We start from the raw sequence: 20,743 nt of genomic DNA on the forward strand, positions 1-20,743 counted from the left end.
TTTTATCTTGCAACCTTATCACTGTTTAGATATGATGATTTTTAATATTTAATATAATTTTATTTATTTTATGTGTGTAAGAGAAATCAAATAAAGATATATATATATATATATATATATATATATATATACACACACACACACACACACATATATGATAAATACATATTATTAAATGTTTAAAATTATATATATATAAAATATTAATATATAATTAAAAAAATATATATAATTACTTTAATTCATACTGCTGCACAGAAAATGTATTTTCTTTATCATGCAAACTTATTATTTTTAGATATGATGATTATACAGACAAAATGGTTGAACACCATCTAAAACAAATGTGACTATTATATTTGTGTTGTATTGCATTACTGTCATATTGTATCATACATTATCATTATGCAGCATTGTATTAGTATAGATTTGAAGAGAAACACAACTAAATTTGGAGAATGACTAAGTATAGCTCTTTTAAAAAGAGGACACGTTTGACCTTTTGACCCTGGTCACATCTGCACTAGGAAGATGGGAGAAATAAATCACAACATAAACCAGACAAATCACCACAAAATGGTCGTGTAATGCATTTACCCTGATGCCGTCATGATGCAAAAGGATCATTAAGCATAATGCAATAAATATCAGAACTGTAAACCCATGAAACACTCTCAGTGTTTATTTGATATCGCATTACCTTTTGCAGGTAATAAAATCATAGTTATATCTGCCCCGTCCAGCACTTTGTCTGTCTTCTGGTCCCCTGGAAAAAAAAAATGAAACTGTACATTAATGATACTTTCCTAAAAATGACAGTTCTGTGTAAGAATGTTTCTGCAGATGTCCTCATGTGCCTGTGTGCAGTAATGTGATCACTCCGCTTTACTGCGCTGATCTGATAACTGGACTACATGCCAAACCAATTATGAGATCAAGAACACCCTGCCTTACATCTTGAAACGCTTACAAAGATGCTTAAGCGTCTGATCGAGGGTCACGAAACCAGGCCTTTGCTTCATTGCAGATCTGAGGGGTTCATGTTTGAGGGACTCTATTCTTCAATGCCATTTTTGCTTCTTACAGAAATTGTTAATTCAAAAATGAATACATATATAGTCGATATTTAAGCCTACTCATGTTGTTCCAATCCTTATGATTTCCATTCATCATTTGAAGAATATCACAAGGGCTTGTTTTTTTTTTTTGGTTTATATATGCATAAAATTGTGTACAGTGTGAGTGACATAGATACATTTCATCATCATCACTGTATGCATAATTTTATTTTTGATTATTTGATTATTTCTGGATTACTGTTATGATGTTTATCAAGTTGATATTAAACATTAAAGTTTAAAAGAAATGTGTTTTGTCATTGTTGAGTGGGACTCTGGGCTATTACAATATAACATTTTCATTTTTGAGTTGTCGGTTTTCCAATTTTTTAGAGGGGGAACAAACTAAAAAAAATGCTGGGTTAAAAACAACCCCAGTTGGGTTAAAAATGGACAAACCCAGCGATTGGGTAGTTTTAACCCAGCGATTATGTTGTTTTGACTCAGCGATTGAATTGTTTTAACCCATCGAGTGAAATGTTTTAACTCAGTGATTGGGTTGTTTTAACCCAGCAATTGAGTTGTTATAACCCAGCGAGTGGATTGTTTTAACCCATCGAGTGAATTATTTTATCCCAATGATTGGGTTGTTATAACCCAGTGATTTAGCTGTTTTAACCCAGCGAGTGAATTATTTTAACCCAATGATTGGGTTGTTTTAACCCATCGATTGCGTTGTTATAACCCAGTGATTTAGCTGTTTTAACCCAGCGAGTGAATTATTTTAACCCAATGATTGGGTTGTTTTAACCCATCGATTGCGTTGTTATAACCCAGTGATTTAGCTGTTTTAACCCAGCGAGTGAATTATTTTAACCCAATGATTGGGTTGTTTTAACCCAGTGATTTAGCTGTTTTAACCCAGCGAGTGAATTATTTTAACCCAATGATTGGGTTGTTATAACCCAGTGATTTAGCTGTTTTAACCCAGCGAGTGAATTATTTTAACCCAATGATTGGGTTGTTTTAACCCATCGATTGCGTTGTTATAACCCAGTGATTTAGCTGTTTTAACCCAGCGAGTGGATTATTTTAACCCAGTGATTGGGTTGTTTTAACCCATCGAGTGGAATGTTTTAACCCAGCGAGTGAATTATTTTAACCCAATGATTGGGTTGTTTTAACCCATCGATTGCGTTGTTATAACCCAGTGATTTAGCTGTTTTAACCCAGCGAGTGGATTATTTTAACCCAGTGATTGGGTTGTTTTAACCCATCGAGTGGAATGTTTTAACCCAGCGAGTGAATTATTTTAACCCAATGATTGGGTTGTTTTAACCCATCGATTGCGTTGTTATAACCCAGTGATTTAGCTGTTTTAACCCAGCGAGTGGATTATTTTAACCCAGTGATTGGGTTGTTTTAACCCATCGAGTGGAATGTTTTAACCCAGCGAGTGAATTATTTTAACCCAATGATTGGGTTGTTTTAACCCAGTGATTGGGTTAAATGTTTGAATTTATCTCAACTATTGTTTAAACATTACTGTATTTCTTGCTTAAAATGAACCCAAAGTATGTTGGAAACTAACATTTTTTAAAAAGTTTAATGAATAATAATTAAACAATAAACATGTATTAAATTGTTTATTTATAAATGTTCACCTTTTGATTATTATTCTTGCCTCTAGTAATTATGTGTCTGATTTTTAATTTCTGGGTTTTAAAAATGCAACTGCATAATTTATTCATGCATTGCATGCTGGGAGTTTAAGTTCCTTGCATGGACAGTGGACATCAAAAAAATGCTGGGTTAAAAACAACCCCAGTTGGGTTAAAAATGGACAAACCCAGCGATTGGGTAGTTTTAACCCAGCGATTATGTTGTTTTGACTCAGCGATTGAATTGTTTTAACCCATCGAGTGAAATGTTTTAACTCAGTGATTGGGTTGTTTTAACCCAGCAATTGAGTTGTTATAACCCAGCGAGTGGATTGTTTTAACCCATCGAGTGAATTATTTTATCCCAATGATTGGGTTGTTATAACCCAGTGATTTAGCTGTTTTAACCCAGCGAGTGAATTATTTTAACCCAATGATTGGGTTGTTTTAACCCATCGATTGCGTTGTTATAACCCAGTGATTTAGCTGTTTTAACCCAGCGAGTGAATTATTTTAACCCAATGATTGGGTTGTTATAACCCAGTGATTTAGCTGTTTTAACCCAGCGAGTGAATTATTTTAACCCAATGATTGGGTTGTTTTAACCCATCGATTGCGTTGTTATAACCCAGTGATTTAGCTGTTTTAACCCAGCGAGTGAATTATTTTAACCCAATGATTGGGTTGTTTTAACCCAGTGATTTAGCTGTTTTAACCCAGCGAGTGAATTATTTTAACCCAATGATTGGGTTGTTATAACCCAGTGATTTAGCTGTTTTAACCCAGCGAGTGAATTATTTTAACCCAATGATTGGGTTGTTTTAACCCATCGATTGCGTTGTTATAACCCAGTGATTTAGCTGTTTTAACCCAGCGAGTGGATTATTTTAACCCAGTGATTGGGTTGTTTTAACCCATCGAGTGGAATGTTTTAACCCAGCGAGTGAATTATTTTAACCCAATGATTGGGTTGTTTTAACCCATCGATTGCGTTGTTATAACCCAGTGATTTAGCTGTTTTAACCCAGCGAGTGGATTATTTTAACCCAGTGATTGGGTTGTTTTAACCCATCGAGTGGAATGTTTTAACCCAGCGAGTGAATTATTTTAACCCAATGATTGGGTTGTTTTAACCCATCGATTGCGTTGTTATAACCCAGTGATTTAGCTGTTTTAACCCAGCGAGTGGATTATTTTAACCCAGTGATTGGGTTGTTTTAACCCATCGAGTGGAATGTTTTAACCCAGCGAGTGAATTATTTTAACCCAATGATTGGGTTGTTTTAACCCAGTGATTGGGTTAAATGTTTGAATTTATCTCAACTATTGTTTAAACATTACTGTATTTCTTGCTTAAAATGAACCCAAAGTATGTTGGAAACTAACATTTTTTAAAAAGTTTAATGAATAATAATTAAACAATAAACATGTATTAAATTGTTTATTTATAAATGTTCACCTTTTGATTATTATTCTTGCCTCTAGTAATTATGTGTCTGATTTTTAATTTCTGGGTTTTAAAAATGCAACTGCATAATTTATTCATGCATTGCATGCTGGGAGTTTAAGTTCCTTGCATGGACAGTGGACATCAAAAAAATGCTGGGTTAAAAACAACCCAAGTTGGGTTGAAAATGGACAAACTTAGTGATTGGGTTGTTTTAACACAGTGGTTGGGTTAAATGTTTGACCAACATGCTGGGCAGTTTTATTTAACCCATATTGTTTAAAAATGACTATATGTCTGGCTTAAAATGAACCCAAAATAGTTTGGAAATAAAAAAAATCAGACACATAATTACTAGAGGCAACAATAATAATCAAAAGGTGAACATTTATTAATAAGCAATTTAATACATGTTTATTGTTTAATTATTATTCATTATTAATAAATGTTAATTCATTCAACATATTAATAAATGTTCATTTCCAACCTATTTTGGGTTAATTTTAAGCAAGAAATACAGTAATTTTTACTCAAATAGTTGAGTTAGAGTGTACAATTATTTTTAATTATTATTATTATAAGGAGAGTTTAATGTGCATCACCATGGCCAAATGATGAAAAAATGATGCATGGCATTTTTCACCCCGCCAACAGCTCCAGCTCATCTTATGTATCAGTAGAGCAGCATTAAACCCGCCTTCATCCGTCAGCCTCCAATCAAAGACAGCTGAAGCTCCGCGCGCACTTTCATGAATGAATGAGAGCAGCTTCAGGACAGCGATCCTCCCGGGACAGTCGCGTCCACGCGCTCCTGCACGGATATTACAACCTCTGTTTTCTTCTATCCGCGTCAAGCATGGAAATACGAGTGTCTCCCTGAGACAATGAAACTCCGCACAGCACATTCACTCAAGGAATGAGAACCGGGAGGCGCGATGTCTTCGGCACCGCTGCGGGACGCGCGCGCTGTCATTCGCCAGTGTGGCTTCCAGCTGGTCAAAGTGAAACGAATAAAGTCCTGAAGAGAATGGCCGTCCATAGAGCGTCCTCAAAGGGATGGCAACTTTTACCAACGCGCCTCTGGACCTGCGGAAACTCTTGCAAAAACTAGCCGTCATGTTTTCCTTCAGCATCGTATGCGTCTCGATCCTCTACCTTCTGCTGGGACGCTGCGAGTCGGACTCGGCGGACAGTTCACAGAACTCACCGATGGGATGGTATAATAATAAGACCGTGCTAATTGCGCCTGACTCTCTGGGAGAAGATAGCGTGGATGCCAACAGCTCAGGGAAAGACTGGACCGCGACCAGGCGACTCCCGCACGCGCTTATCATCGGAGTAAAGAAGGGAGGCACGCGCGCGCTCCTGGAGTTCCTGCGGCTTCATCCGGACATCCGCGCTCTCGGGTCAGAACCGCATTTCTTTGACAGGCACTACGCGCGTGGACTCAGCTGGTACAGGTAATAATGACACAGGGGACGCGCTTGACATTTGAATAGGTTGGAAGTGCACGTTGCTGCTGCTTTTGTTAAAAAGTTGTATTAATATTAATGCATGCAACTATAATATGGTATACGGACTTAAATTTAGAGCAGGTGATGCATGGAGAAAATAAGCTCTTAAAGGGACAGTAAAACCAAAAATGAAATTACACTCTTAAAAATAAAGGTTCCAAAAGTGTTTTTTCACAGCAAATGCCGTAGAAGAACCATTTTGAGTTTCATAAAGAACCTTGAAAGAAAGTATGAAGAACATTTTAATAATCTAAAAGAACCCTTTTCCACTTTAAAGAACCTTTTGTGTGATGGAAAGATTCTATGGATGTTAAAGGTTCTTTAAGTGAACCATTGAGACCAATAAAGAACCATTAACAGGACAACAATGGCAAGAGCAAAATAAGCCAGCACATGCTGGGAGCTTAAGTTCCTTGGACAGTGGACATCATATGCTCTAAAATGCTGGGTTAAAAAAAACCCAAGTTGGGTTGAAAATCTAGAAATTGTGTTGTTTTAACCCAGTGACTGGGTTGTTTTAACCCAGCAGTTGGGTTAAATGTTTGACCCAATGTGCTGGGCAGTTTTATTTAACCCAACTATTTTTTAAAAATTACTATATGTCTGGCTTAAAATGAACCCAAAATAGGTTGGAAATTAAAATCAGACACATAATTACTAGAGGCAACAATAATAATCAAAAGGTGAACATTTAATAATAAGCAATTTAATAAATGTTTATTGTTTATTATTCTTTAAACTTAATAATAAATGTTAATTTATTAAACATATTAATCAATGTTAATTTTCAACATACTTTGGGTGCATTTTAAGCAAGCAATACAGTAATTTTTAAACAATAGTTGAGTTAAATTTAACCCAATCACATTTAACCCAATCACTGGGTTAAAACAACCCAGCCTCTGGGTTAAAACATCCCAATCACTGGGTTAAAACATCCCAATCGCTGGGTTAAAACATCCCAATCGCTGGGTTAAAACAATAGTTGGGTTAAATTTAACCCAATCACATTTAACCCAATCACTGGGTTAAAACAACCCAGCCTCTGGGTTAAAACATCCCAATCACTGGGTTAAAACAACCCAATCGCTGGGTTAAAACATCCCAATCGCTGGGTTAAAACAATAGTTGGGTTAAATTTAACCCAATCACATTTAACCCAATTGCTGGGTTAAAACATCACAATCGCTGGGTTAAATTTAACCCAGTCACATTTAACCCAATCGCTGGGTTAAAACAACCCAATCGCTGGGTTAAAACATCCCAATCGCTGGGTTAAAACATCCCAATCGCTGGGTTAAAACATCCCAATCGCTGGGTTAAATTGAACCCAATCACATTTAACCAATTGCTGGGTTAAAACAACCCAATCGCTGGGTTAAAACATCACAACCGCTGGGTTAAAACATCCCAATCGCTGGTTTAAAACATCCCAATCGCTGGGTTAAAACATCCCAATCGCTGGTTTAAAACATCCCAATTGCTGGTTTAAAACATCCCAATTGCTGGGTTAAAACATCCCAATCGCTGGGTTAAAACATCGCTGGGTTAAAACATCCCAATTGCTGGGTTAAAACATCCCAATCGCTGGGTTAAAACATCCCAATCGCTGGGTTAAAACATCCCAATCGCTGGGTTAAAACATCCCAATCGCTGGGTTAAAACATCGCTGGGTTAAAACATCCCAATTGCTGGGTTAAAACATCCCAATCGCTGGTTTAAAACATCCCAATCGCTGGTTTAAAACATCCCAATCGCTGGTTTAAAACATCCCAATCGCTGGTTTAAAACATCCCAATCGCTGGTTTAAAACATCCCAATTACTGGGTTAAAACATCCCAATCGCTGGGTTAAAACAACCCAATCGCTGGGTTAAAACATCCCAATCGCTGGGTTAAAACATCCTAATCGCTGGGTTAAAACAACTCAATCGCTGGGTTGAATCAACCCAAATTCTGGGTTTGTCCATTTTCAACCCAACTTGGGTTATTTTTAACCCAGCATTTTCAGAATGTAATATTGCTATTGCAACAGTAAAACTTACAGTGTAAGTACAGCAACTGGTAGCCAATTATATAATACAAAGTCACAAATTTGTTTACAGTGTACTTATACTTTCCTAAACAATTATGCAACTTTCCATGCAGCATTTCTTCTCAGATAAATAGCTTGCGTTTCAGTACATTCCTTTATATAAATGTAGGCATTGTAAAGTCACCGGCACATTTGCATGAACGGATCAGAGCTTACGTTACTGTCCTAAAGTACGAATTTCACCACTGCGTGACCTCAATACAACCCACTCCCAAAAGTCTGTTTTTGATGAGCATAAGTGTATTATTTGATGAGGCGCGGTATCAATATAACAAAGGTTTGAGTGAGAAAAATTATGCCATCTGGCTATTGCAATCCACTGAAGTGGGGCTGGATGTAAGTTGGCAGTGTTAATCATCTCTGGAGCTGTTGCCAGATGTTGCTTTATATTGAGAACACTTGTGTGCCGATTGTTTGTTTGAGCTGCTTTTTGAAATATGTCGGCTTCATTAGAACAGGCTGAATTATCTCAGAGGGATTGACAAATTTGGCAGATAGGGACTTTAGTCTGTCAATTATTTATTCATTTGTTTGTCAAGAAAACAGAGTGACAGTTTGATCAACAAGCCCATCGGAGATTCTGTCCGTATCCCCAATAAGTCTCGCCGTTCAATTTTATGGTTCGTCACGCTGCCTTTGAACTGCTCAGAGAGTTGACAAAACTCAATTACTAAACAGCTGATTGATTGTTTTGTCAATTCAGAATTGGCTCGCTTAGTGTCCACGGCCACATTAATTGGCCTGAAAATGCTCTTGAAACGAACGCTTCTACGGTTGTCATGCGAGGCGTTTGCCTGTAAGCATATTGCGTTGATATTCCTTTGTGTTTGCGTGTTGGCACATGAATCCCCAGTGTTCTGCTCAGAGGAGCCGAGAGCGGCAGACTGTCATCTTGCCGAGACCAGATGGACCTCACAGCATGACGGGCCACTTGACATTATTGCGAGACCCTTCAATTGATCTTTAACCCGAGTCACATTTTCCACCAAGCATAATGATCTGAGCCAGGGACTTCATATGGTCAGAGGACCTATAGACAACCAGCCAAACACAGATCCTGGAATCTGTCCGCGCTGAAGTATACAGGTCTAATGGAATGGACCGGTCATTAATCTTGTTATCAAGCGAAGATTAAATCTGTAGGGGTGCGTGGGGGGTGGTTTGGCAATCTCAATTCAGATCTTACAGAAAACAAATGGCAGTAAAGCACAGATAAGATCTGGAACAAGGCTGAGGAGGTGAGAGATGGAGTTTTGTCCTTATAGTGTTTCTACAGTACGACTGATTGGCGCCCGTGCTTGACCTTCACTTCACGCTGGCATTAAACCAGTTAGCTTGAGATTCAGTTACAATTAGCAAGAGGTTTTATTCTGCTGAGGCTCCGAGTTCATGTTTCAAACGCCAATACTGTCACTTTCCTTTAAAGAAATCTATTTGGTGTAAGTCACCCTCAATAGTGCACGAGATAGATCCTCTTTGTCAATGAGGGCGAAACAGAAAAATATTTGAGGTCCTCTGTGTGCTTGTGAGACTTTGAAACACACATTTGCAGTTTTTGCAGTCTGAAAAACATCAATATATTGATTCAGAACTACTGGAAGGACAGGCGAGCCAACTCTACACTCTAAAAATGCTAGGTTAAAAATGACCCAAGTTGGGTTGAAAACGGACAAATCCAGTGATTAGGTTGTTTTAACCCAGTGATTGGGTCATTTTAACCTAGCAAATGGGTCATTTTAACCTAGCTATTGGGTCGTTTTAACCCAGCAATTGGGTTGTTTTAACCCAGCAATTGGGTCATTTTTAACCCAGCGATTGGGTCGTTTTAACCCAGCGATTGGGTCGTTTTAACCCAGCGATTGGGTCATTTTTAACCCAGCGATTGGGTTGCTTTAACCCAGGGAGTGGGTCATTTTTATCCAGCGATTGGGTTGCTTTAACCCAGGGAGTGGGTCATTTTTATCCAGCGATTGGGTTGCTTTAAACCAGGGAGTGGGTCATTTTAAATCAGCGAGAAGGTCATTTTAACCCTGTGATTGGGTTGATTTAACCCAGCGATTGGGTCATTTTAATCCAGCATTTGGGTTGTTTTAACCCAGCAAATGCGATTGGGTTGTTTTAACCCAGCATTTTTTAGAGAAATCGCAGATTCCTGGTTTTCCTGGAACCATGCGGGAATATAAGCAGTGTATTATTCTCTTCAGTCCTTCAGGAATTAAGTAATGGCAGTAATGCTGTGTCACTCGCTGTAATTTGGTTCGTTGGTGTTGCATCTGATGTCATCACATTATGAGAATTCATTTGCATGGAGAGCTCATTAAAATGGGCATTTAAATTCAAACCCTTGGATTCAAAGCCAAATCTTGATTTTGGCGAGAGGGATTGCTTTTTTAACGTGCATATGTTTAGACGCCAAAAACGTAATTGCATTGCTAATCATAGAGACGTTTGTGAGCATTCCTGTCCATGTAATGCAGAAATGAGACATGCTTTTATAGCGATTCATGGGCTTGTCCCGAGAGGAGCTTTTTTGAGGCCATTAATTATTAACGCTCTGTCAATATGAGTAGTGCATCTACTTCACAAGGGCATGGACTCATCAAAATAGTGCTGCTGAATAGGATGATGATATTAATAGAGGAATATAAGAGACTTTAAAGGAATTAAACTAAACTAACAAAATAACATGATTCATGCTAGAAGAGCCAGATCTGAATGTCAAATATTATATATAATATTGTGTGAAAATGACGCTCGATGGCAGAATGCAGAAGCCTGGTGAGAAACTTTTGTTTATTTTGGCTAGGTGTCTGTATTGGCATAAGTGTACAGTACTTTATGAAATCAACATAAGGCTCAATGGTCCATTGGTAATTCAGCTCTCATTAGGCCCCTCAGGGGAGTGGGAATGGGGATCTGGCGTCTGAGGCCCTTGATGATGGATGTTTCTGGGAAGTGGACAGGGCACAGTTACAACTGACTGACTCTTTAATGGCCTCTATATGCAAAGAAACGGATGGTTGGGCCCAAACACACACACACACACACACACACACACACACACTCAGTTTCGGTATTTATGTGGGGACTCTTATACTGTACAATCTGTATATTCTCTCCCCTTACACTAACCCTACCCCTAAATCTACCCATCACAGAAAACTTTCTGCATTTTAGATTTTCAAAACACATTTAATTTGATTTATATAAGCTGTTTTCTATGTGAATATATAGTAAAGTGTAATTTATTCCTGTGATCAAAGCTGAATTTTCAGCATCATTACTCCAGTCTTCAGTGTCACATGATCCTTCAGAAATCATTCTAATATGATGATTTGCTGCTCAAGAAACATTTATGATTATTATCAATGTTGAAAACAGTTGAGACAGTGGTCTCTCTCTCTCTCTATATATATACACATACCAAAATTTTGCTCATAAAGACTACACGCCATGTCAATGTGGGACATTTCAATTCCACTGTCTTCCAGCGTCCAGGTGTGTGAGAGGTGTTTATTTGTAAGTCAGCGTTTCTAAAAATGAAAAACAAAGGCTTTATCATCCCATTAAAGAGCTTCATTGGAATGAGAAAATTCTTATCACATCCATCGCTGTAGCTGGACAGAAGACAGGGTAATTGCCTCACATCTGTTTGTGCGCAGCGAGCTGCTGATGAGGCCCATCTACAAACTCCACCTGCCACCCACAGCAGCTGAGACCCACATTACCATACCCCCATCACGATCAATACCCACGGCACCATTTGGTTTATTCAGTGTACCTCAGAGAGGCCCGGCCAAATGCAGCCTCAATTAGAGGAGACCTATCCAGCGGCTCCTGTGGACTGCTGGGATTGGACAACACAGAGCAATGTGCGAAACAATGAAGCCGCTTCAAAGCGTACACACAATCCATATCACTTAGATTGATCTTTGTGTTCTGTAAACATTGTACAAACAAAGTCCCGGGCTTTTTGAGTTTAACGCAAATTCTCATAAGCAAACATATATTGGCTATTCAATATAAACTGAATAACTGACTTCATCTCACAGGCTAATTACATTTATAGTATTATAGATACATTTATAAACATATTTTTAAAAAAATAGCATAAATTATCAATTACTAAAAAAATGCTGGGATAAAAAGCGAGTGGGTTGTTTTAACCCAGCGGTTGGGTTAAATGTTTGCCCAATGTGCTGGGCGGTTTTATTTAACTCAACTATTGTTTAAAAATGACTATATGTCTGGCTTAAAATGAACCCAAAATATGTTGGAAATTAAAAATCAGACACATAATTACTAGAGGCAACAATAATAATCAAAAGGTGAACATTTATTAATAAGCAATTTAATAAATATTCATTGTTTAATTATTATAATCATTAAACTTATTAATAAATGTTCATTTATTTAACATATTAACATACTTTGGGTTCATTTTAAGCAAGATATACAGTAATTTTTAAACAATAGTTGAGTTAAATAAAACTACCCAGCAGGTTGGGAAAACATTTAACCCAATCGCTGGGTTAAAACAGCCCAATCACTGGGTTAAATCAACCCAATCGCTGGGTTAAAACAGCCCAATTGCTGGGTTAAAACAGCCCAATCGCTGGGTTAAAACATCCCAATCAATGGGTTTGTCCATTTTCAACCCAACTTGGGTTGTTTTTAACCCAGTATTTTTTAGAGTGTAAATATTGATTTTGACCAGATGACGACATTTTACACTCTGATTCTGAACTAACCTTGCCTTGTCGTCATAAGACATCATGTGATCTGATATTTAAAGAGACCGTGACACATCATTTCCTCTGGACTAAATGTTTTTCAGTTATTTAATTTGCACTGGTAATTTTTTTCTCTATGAAATAATAATAAAGGGTGCCAAACTACTTAATAAGGTTTCTTTCAAAGCATTTCATTCTTTTAATGAGGCATTTTTGTCATTAGGATGTTGTATCACTTTGACATGTTTATATGAATTGCATTTTTAATCCGTTTTTAAATCGACTAAAAAATATTGACCCATATTCAGTGTTATTGAACACATTCCTCTGTATCCCGTAAAAGTTGAATAGCCAGTGGACATCAGAAATCCTTGCATTAGCAGGAGGATAAAATCTCTGCGGACACGCAAGTATACGAACCGCTCGCATCACTTGAAGCGAGTGAATAATTAATGGCGGGACCTAACAGACTTGCTGGCCCCATAATAGGCAGAGGTAAACAGGGAAGTCTTTAGGCTAAGTGCTTTCTCAGATGAAGTCATTGACAATGCAGCGAGGTCTGGGATTGGCATTGCCGCTGTATTGATATGAGCTGGCACAGCAATCTGAGTCTGTCTCCTGCGAAGGACACTAGAGGCATCATATGGCTTGTTCTCAGTGTGACATCATCTGAACAGCCTGACGGACAGCAAGTCTCTGTCATCTCCTAAATCATATGCAGCGTGTTTCTCAGTACTACTGTCACGGGTGGTTGCAGAAACTCGCACAACAATAGAGTAGCAAACAAGAACAGTTTTTCATCATTAATCCAAACAATGAACACAAGGAGGAAGCTTAGCAGAACAACCGCATATTATTTATTATAGCTTGTCAAATTTGCCCCTATTTGGGTGTGAGCAAAACACAGCATTTGTGTGTGTGTCCCTTTAAATGCAAATGAGCTGCTGCTCCCGGCCCCCTTTCCAGAAGAGGGCGGAGCTTTAACAGCTCACGCTTTGGTTGCTCAACAACAACAAAGCTGGAGAATCTCACGCAGACAAAATGACGACGGTGTTCATCCTTACATTGTTCAAACCGGAGTCGACACTGATGGAGAGACTCAGGAAGAAGTTACAACTTTTAGACGTTTCTGAATGGTTAGTGGATAAATTTATGTAGTTGCTGTGGAGTTGATTCAACTCATCCACTAGTATGTGCCGTCATGTTAATCTTTTGTGCAAAACCCGTATGGACGCCCACTATTCATAGCTACCTGTTTGTCAAACAGAGCCGTACACACCAGGCTAACGTTTATGATTGCTATCAAATCCTATGAATGGTCTAATATTTTTTCAAAATATCGCTCGGACAGAAATGCTCCTTTTTTAGCAATCGAGCTTGTCAGAGTCAACTTCAGGCTATCCAAGCTAACGAGACTGTAAATAGTGTTCAGTGCTCGTCTGCAACGACAGAACAGTTAGCATGCTTTGCTCAAACTTTTGCCATGGCGTTAGGACTGGTACACCGTTGTCGCTTGCGAAAACAAAATGGCGGCGCCGTGGGTGGAAACGTGCAGATTAAGGGGTGGTAATATTATAATAAGATCCTCTTCCTACATCACAAGGGGAGCGAACTCTGAGCAGCTCGTTTTTTTCTCATGCTTGCAGAGAAAGGTTTGCCAAAATAAAGTTACTGGGTTGTCCTTTTTCATGTTTTCTGGGTTGGTAGATGCACCGGGGACCTGATATTGCACTTAAACAGAAAAAGTCAGATTTTCATAATATGTCCTTTTTAACTGATTTGAACTCATTCTTTGATTTTCATTTTGTCATGTGTTTGACCGCTGCTCTGTTCTGGCATTTTGCATTTCTATTGTTAGAATCTATTTAACCTTTCCAAGCCTGAAAGGATTGTTCTTGTCGTCCCTCAAACATACATTAGATGTGCTCATGTTGTAAAGGCAGGTGGGGTGCAGGTGGACCATTAAAGTCGGTGGGCCGATGAACCATTTAAAACAAACGAGTCCCATCTGCCAACGCTGAGAAAGACACGCATGCATTCCATTTGTTTTTCCATGTAACCCGGCGTGATTGATGCCGGCTGCACATCTGCATTACTGATACACATTCGGAGCCGCCCGACTCCTCATTTACAGCCAATAAGAGACACAGTGGAGCGTGAGGCCGGGCCGATCTGCTCCGGGACAGAAAGCATGTCACCTCATTAGCTCAGGTACGCCGGGATGATCAATACTGTGCTGGCAGTCGCAGTCCAGGTCTTCAGTAAAACTGTGTAAACGCAAGATTGATGGGGGTAGGGAAGAAAAGCGAGTCTACTTTACTTGATGACTTTCTGTGTTGGTAATCAGATTCCAGTTCCAAAGTACCAGAAGTATTTATTTTAATAGCATAGTTTTTGTTAATATTTTAGATTTTATTTTTATATAGACACCACAGAAAATGTCACAACTTTTATTTTATGTTAAAGTGATCAAGAACTCAGTGGTCAGAGACTTTATTTTCATATTTTCTGTTTTCATTTTAAATGTAGTTAAAGTTTTAGTAGTTTTATTCCAAGTAATGAAAATATTTTGTATAGTTTTAGTTAACAATAATAACCCTGGTATGTAGGTGTCTGAAGTGACTATTTCAAATTTAATTGTCATTTGTTTAATTTAGGATGTATACAGCTGTGAAATTCTCTCTGATAACGTGTCATTCCTCCGGGTAGACAGAGGGCGCTGTTGTGTCATAATTGAGGAACTTCCTCTTGGAAATTATAGCATGTTTCTATTCATACGTCTTACAGAAAACGGTTTCAACTTTTTGACTGCAGCTTTGACTACTTTGACAGATGAAACAAGAATCCAATAAACCCAGATTATGACAATATATGGTTTGTCTATGTTCTTTATGTAGTCTCAATATGAGACTCACTCACTCAATGACTCACTCATAAAGACTTTACTTGTTTCATTACTGGATGAATCAGCATTTTTAAACAAATCTCTTGAATGAATGATTCAGTGACTCACTCATAAAGACTTCACTTGTTTCATTACTGGATGAATCAGCATTTTTAAACAAATCTCTTGAATGAATGATTCAGTGACTCACTCATAAAGACTTCACTTGTTTCATTACTGGATGAATCAGCATTTTTAAACAAATCTCTTGAATGAATGATTCAATGACTCACTCATAAAGACTTCACTTGTTTCATTACTGGATGAATCAGCATTTTTTTTTTGAACGAATCTCTTGAATGAATGATTCAATTATTCACTCATAAAGACTTCACTTGTTTCATTACTGGATGAATCAGCATTTTTAAACAAAATCTCTTGAATGAACGATTCGATGACTCACTCATAAAGACTTCACTTGTTTCATTACTGGATGAATCAGCATTTTTGAACGAATCTCTTGAATGAATGATTTAATGACTCACTCATAAAGACTTCACTTGTTTCATTACTGGATGAATCAGCATTTTTAAACAAATCTCTTGAATGAATGATTCAATGACTCACTCATAAAGACTTCACTTGTTTCATTACTGGATGAATCAGCATTTTTTTTTGAACGAATCTCTTGAATGAATGATTCAATTATTCACTCATAAAGACTTCACTTGTTTCATTACTGGATGAATCAGCATTTTTAAACAAATCTCTTGAATGAATGATTCAATGACTCACTCATAAAGACTTCACTTGTTTCATTACTGGATGAATCAGCATTTTTTTTTGAACGAATCTCTTGAATGAATGATTCAATTATTCACTCATAAAGACTTCACTTGTTTCATTACTAGATGAATCAGCATTTTTTTTTTTGAACAAATCTCTTGAATGAATGATTCAATTATTCACTCATAAAGACTTCACTTGTTTCATTACTGGATGAATCAGCATTTTTAAACAAAATCTCTTGAATGAACGATTCGATGACTCACTCATAAAGACTTCACTTGTTTCATTACTGGATGAATCAGCATTTTTTTTGAACAAATCTCTTGAATGAATGATTCAATTATTCACTCATAAAGACTTCACTTGTTTCATTACTGGATGAATCAGCATTTTTAAACAAATCTCTTAAATGAATGATTCGATGATTCAGTAATAAAGACTTCACTTGTTTCATTAGTGGATGAATCAGCATTTTTGAACAAATATCTTGAATGAATGATTCAATGACTCACTCATAAAGACTTCACTTGTTTCATTACTGGATGAATCAGTGTTTTTGAACAAATCTCTTGAATGAACGATTCGATGACTCACTCATTCACCCTGCGTTCCATTCAGAATGGCTCATCCCTGTGCCCTAATCCCTTCAAAGGGTTTACCCTCCAGAGTGAGAGGTTTATCGCACCAAGTCCAGTGGATATTACTTCATAAGCAATTGGTTTTAAATGGATACATTTTGCCTATGCATAATTCATGCCATGCAGTTCTAAATTATTTCTTTGTTCTCATGCACATTTTGTCATGCATATTTAATAAATTTATTTGTTCGTTTTATTGGCCTAATGTATTCATTTCGTTTACCAAGAGTCCACCACATTTTTACCTTACTGTATGTTCATTAGTGGTGATACCGTTACCCCTGCACAAGTCAAACTAATTCTAATGGTTTCCCTGTGCAAAGGATCATGGGGGCCAGAAGTGTCCATCAGTTGTACCCTTCGAAATTCTTTCGAACTTCAAGCACTTCGGTTTGGAACAACCCTTCAATATGGCGGCCATGATTGTTTTCACTCCGAAGTGCCCTTCGGAGGATGATATATCCCATTTGGAATGCACTCAAAGACTTCACTTGCTTCATTACTAGATGAATCAGCGTTTTTGAACAAATCTCTTGAAAGAATGATTCGCTGACTCACTCATGATGACTTCACTTGTTTCATTACTGGATGAATAAGCATTTTTGAACGAATCTCTTGAATGAATGATTCAATGACTCACTCATAAAGACTTCACTTGTTTCGTTACTGGATGAATAAGCGTTTTTGAACGAATCTCTTGAATGAATGATTTGATGACAAATACATTTTTAACAGTCACTTGTCACCATCTACTGGTGTAACGATATAATTTTCAAATTACTTTCAAAAGGTCAGACTATAAACCTTTCTTCCAGTACTTCTGTAAAAATTTGAGTGATTGTAAGACAGAAACTGTGATGTTGAATAGACTGTTTGTGAAGCTGTTTCATATCTATACGTGACAACGGCTCTCTCTGGCTCAGAACGCAGATCTGAATGTTCGCTATGATCGTACTTGTGTGTGTTTGAATCGAGATCGCCATCTTTTAATGACTAATCGTGCAGCTCTATAATCAAGTATCCCTGCTCTTCCTCTTGTCTTTTAGGAGCATGATGCCCAAAGCCCTCAACGGGCAAATCGTGATGGAGAAGACACCCAGATACTTCGTCACCCCAGAGACGCCGAGCCGCATCCACGCCATGTCGCGGGACATCAAGCTGATAGTGGTGGTGCGAGACCCCATCACCCGCGCCATTTCAGACTACACCCAGATCATCTCAAAGACCCCCGACATTCCCAGCTTCGAGAGCCTGACGTTTAAGAACCGATCGGCAGGACAGATAGACTCGCTCTGGAGCCCGCTGTACATCGGCCTGTATGCCAGGCACCTGGAGCGATGGCTGGCCTACTTCCCGCTCTCGCAGATCCATTTCGTCCATGGAGAGAGACTGATCAGCGACCCGGCGGGTGAGTTGGGCCGCGTGCAGGACTTCCTCGGCCTGCAGAGGATCATCACGGATAAACACTTCTACTTCAACAAGACCAAGGGCTTCCCTTGCCTCAAAAAGCCAGAAGGCAGTAGCAAACCCCACTGTCTGGGCAAAACCAAAGGCAGAAAGCATCCTAAAATCGACCCAGAGGTCATTCAGAAACTGAGGGAATTCTACCAGCCACACAACCTGAAGTTCTACCAAATGGCAGGCATGGACTTCGGATGGCAATGAACTTTTGTGGACATCTGTGTGCCTATTTGGTCAATGTTGGCAAGAAGTGCAGACGAATCGTGATTGAAGTGAAACACGATATCTTAGGTTTGTCGATGGCTCCATAGCTGTTCAAATCAATGCGTCTGCCAGATACAGTAAACAGAGACCTGAGCACTTCGGGTCAGAATAGTCTTTCATACCGTCCGTCGGTGTGGCTCAGTTTGAGAGAACTGATAGCAATGACCTTAAATCATTGGTTGAAGTAGCACTTTTCTGCTCTTGCCATTTTGATGTCTTTTTTATGTTGCCGAGTCAAACAACAGCTTCAATCATGTTTGATCGATCATCCATATCAAAAGGAGTTAACTGTGTAGCATTAGACATGATTTGTCATTGTTGGAGTATTTACACTGAACAGATTGTAGCACATCTGTGTAAAGGCTGGTCTACAATCACATTCTGTATCCAATGGATCAGATAATTGGTTCAAATGTAGACGATATGCAGATGAGGCCAGTCCTTTTGAATTTTCCCTCTGCATGCATGATTTTGCACTAGTCTGAAATGCAGCCCACTAGAAATCAAATAAACTATTTTGAGTTCCTGTGTAATTGTTTTTCTGTTTAATCCCAAAAATTGGATACATTTTAAGATATACTAATGCAAAAATAATATATTTCTTTACTATTTTGTCTTTGTGATTATTGGTTGATATCTCTTGAATAAAATGATTCATTGTTTCATGACAAGAAAACACCTTAGCTAAAATTTATTTCCAGAAGAGCAAAAGATACACAACCGAATAATTATGGATTTTTAATTTTTTACTATTTTGAAAGAAGTCTCTTCTGCTCACCAAAGCTGCGTTTATTTGATCAAAAATACAGTAAAATCAGTGAAATATTATTACAATGTAAATCAGCTGTTTTCTATGTGAATATATAGTAAAGTGTAATTTATTCCTGTGATCAAAGCTGAATTTTCAGCATCATTACTCCAGTCTTCAGTGTCACATGATCCTTCAGAAATCATTCTAATATGATGATTTGCTGCTCAAGAAACATTTATGATTATTATCAATGTTAAAAACAGTTGTGCTGCTTCAGATTTTTGTGGAAACCGTCATACATTTTATTTTTCAGGATTCTTTGAAGAATAGAATTTACTTGAAACAGAATCTTTTGTTACATTATAAATGTATTTACTGTCACTTTTGATTTAAAGGGTTAGTTCACCCAAAAATGAAAATTCTGTCATTAATTCCTCACCCTCATGTTGTTCCACAGCAGTAAGACCTTCCTTCATCTTCAGAACACAAATTAAGACATCGTTAAAACAGTCATGTGACTGCAGTGGTTCAACCTTAATGTTATGAAGAGACAAGAATACTTTTTGTGCGCAAAAACAAAACAAAAATAACGACTTTATTCAACAATCTCTTCTCTTCCCTGTCATTATCTTACACAGGTGACGCAGTGAAGCTTCCGTGTTTACGTCTGAACGCCGGCTCAGTATTGGCCAAAGCTGATCATGTGATCAGCACGACGCATGCATGTGATGCTGACGCAGGAGCCGGCCAATAATGAGTCGTTCTGACGTAGAACCTGGAAGCGCTGGACGTAAACAACGTATGAGAATGACAGAAGAGAAGAGATTGTTGAATAAAGTGGTTATTTTTGTTTTGTTTTTGCGCACAAAAAGTATTCTCGTCTCTTCATAACATTAAGGTTGAACCACTGCAGTCACATGACTGTTTTAACGATGTCTTTCTGGACCTTGAAAGTGTTTATTATATTGCGGTCTATGGACGAGTCATAAACCTCTCGGATTTCATCAAAAATATCTTAATTTGTGTTCTGAAGATGAACGAAGGTCTTACGGGTGTGGAACGACATGAGGGAGAGTAATTAATGACAGAATTTTCATTTTTGGCTGAACTAACCCTTTAATTTAATTTAATAGTTTAATCAAACGGTAAATCAATATGCTTGACACAAATAAGAGTAAATTAAACACGACGCTACTCACCATTAATGCGGCTTCTGGTGCTGAATGGTTTCTTTCACATCCAATATTTTAAGCAACACGGTTGTTAAAAAAAAACAAAAACAAAACAAACCGCAGATCCAGATCGTTCCATAAATTCAATTTCGTCTGTCCATTCCGACTGTAACGAAGGATAGGTCTTTTTTTCTTTTATCCATTTCACCTGAAAACAGATTATGTTTTCAACCGAAGCCGGGAAATTATCGCGCCACTTCACTTTGTCCAATGAAAT

At 37.9% G+C, this 20,743-nt stretch overlaps 1 protein-coding gene across 1 annotated transcript; it reads left to right on the forward strand.

Moving 5' to 3' along the window:
• Positions 1 to 4,806: 4,806 nt before the first annotated feature.
• hs3st3l (heparan sulfate (glucosamine) 3-O-sulfotransferase 3-like) lies at positions 4,807 to 19,627 on the forward strand. Its single transcript, XM_051914770.1, has 2 exons — positions 4,807 to 5,626; positions 17,865 to 19,627. Exons 1-2 carry the CDS (start codon positions 5,223 to 5,225, stop codon positions 18,481 to 18,483), a joined length of 1,023 nt encoding a protein of 340 aa, XP_051770730.1. The 5' UTR covers positions 4,807 to 5,222; the 3' UTR covers positions 18,484 to 19,627.
• Positions 19,628 to 20,743: the final 1,116 nt, after the last annotated feature.

Source organism: Ctenopharyngodon idella, chromosome 12 (genome assembly GCF_019924925.1).
Source record: "Ctenopharyngodon idella isolate HZGC_01 chromosome 12, HZGC01, whole genome shotgun sequence".
Classification (NCBI taxonomy): domain Eukaryota; kingdom Metazoa; phylum Chordata; class Actinopteri; order Cypriniformes; family Xenocyprididae; genus Ctenopharyngodon; species Ctenopharyngodon idella.

Excerpts from the sequence above, each read along its gene's own strand:
- hs3st3l (XM_051914770.1), top strand. The coding sequence starts at position 5,223 with ATGGCAACTTTTACCAACGCGCCTCTGGACCTGCGGAAACTCTTGCAA. Across the intron at positions 5,627-17,864 it reads CGTGGACTCAGCTGGTACAG|GAGCATGATGCCCAAAGCCC; the intron begins GTAATAATGACA and ends CTTGTCTTTTAG.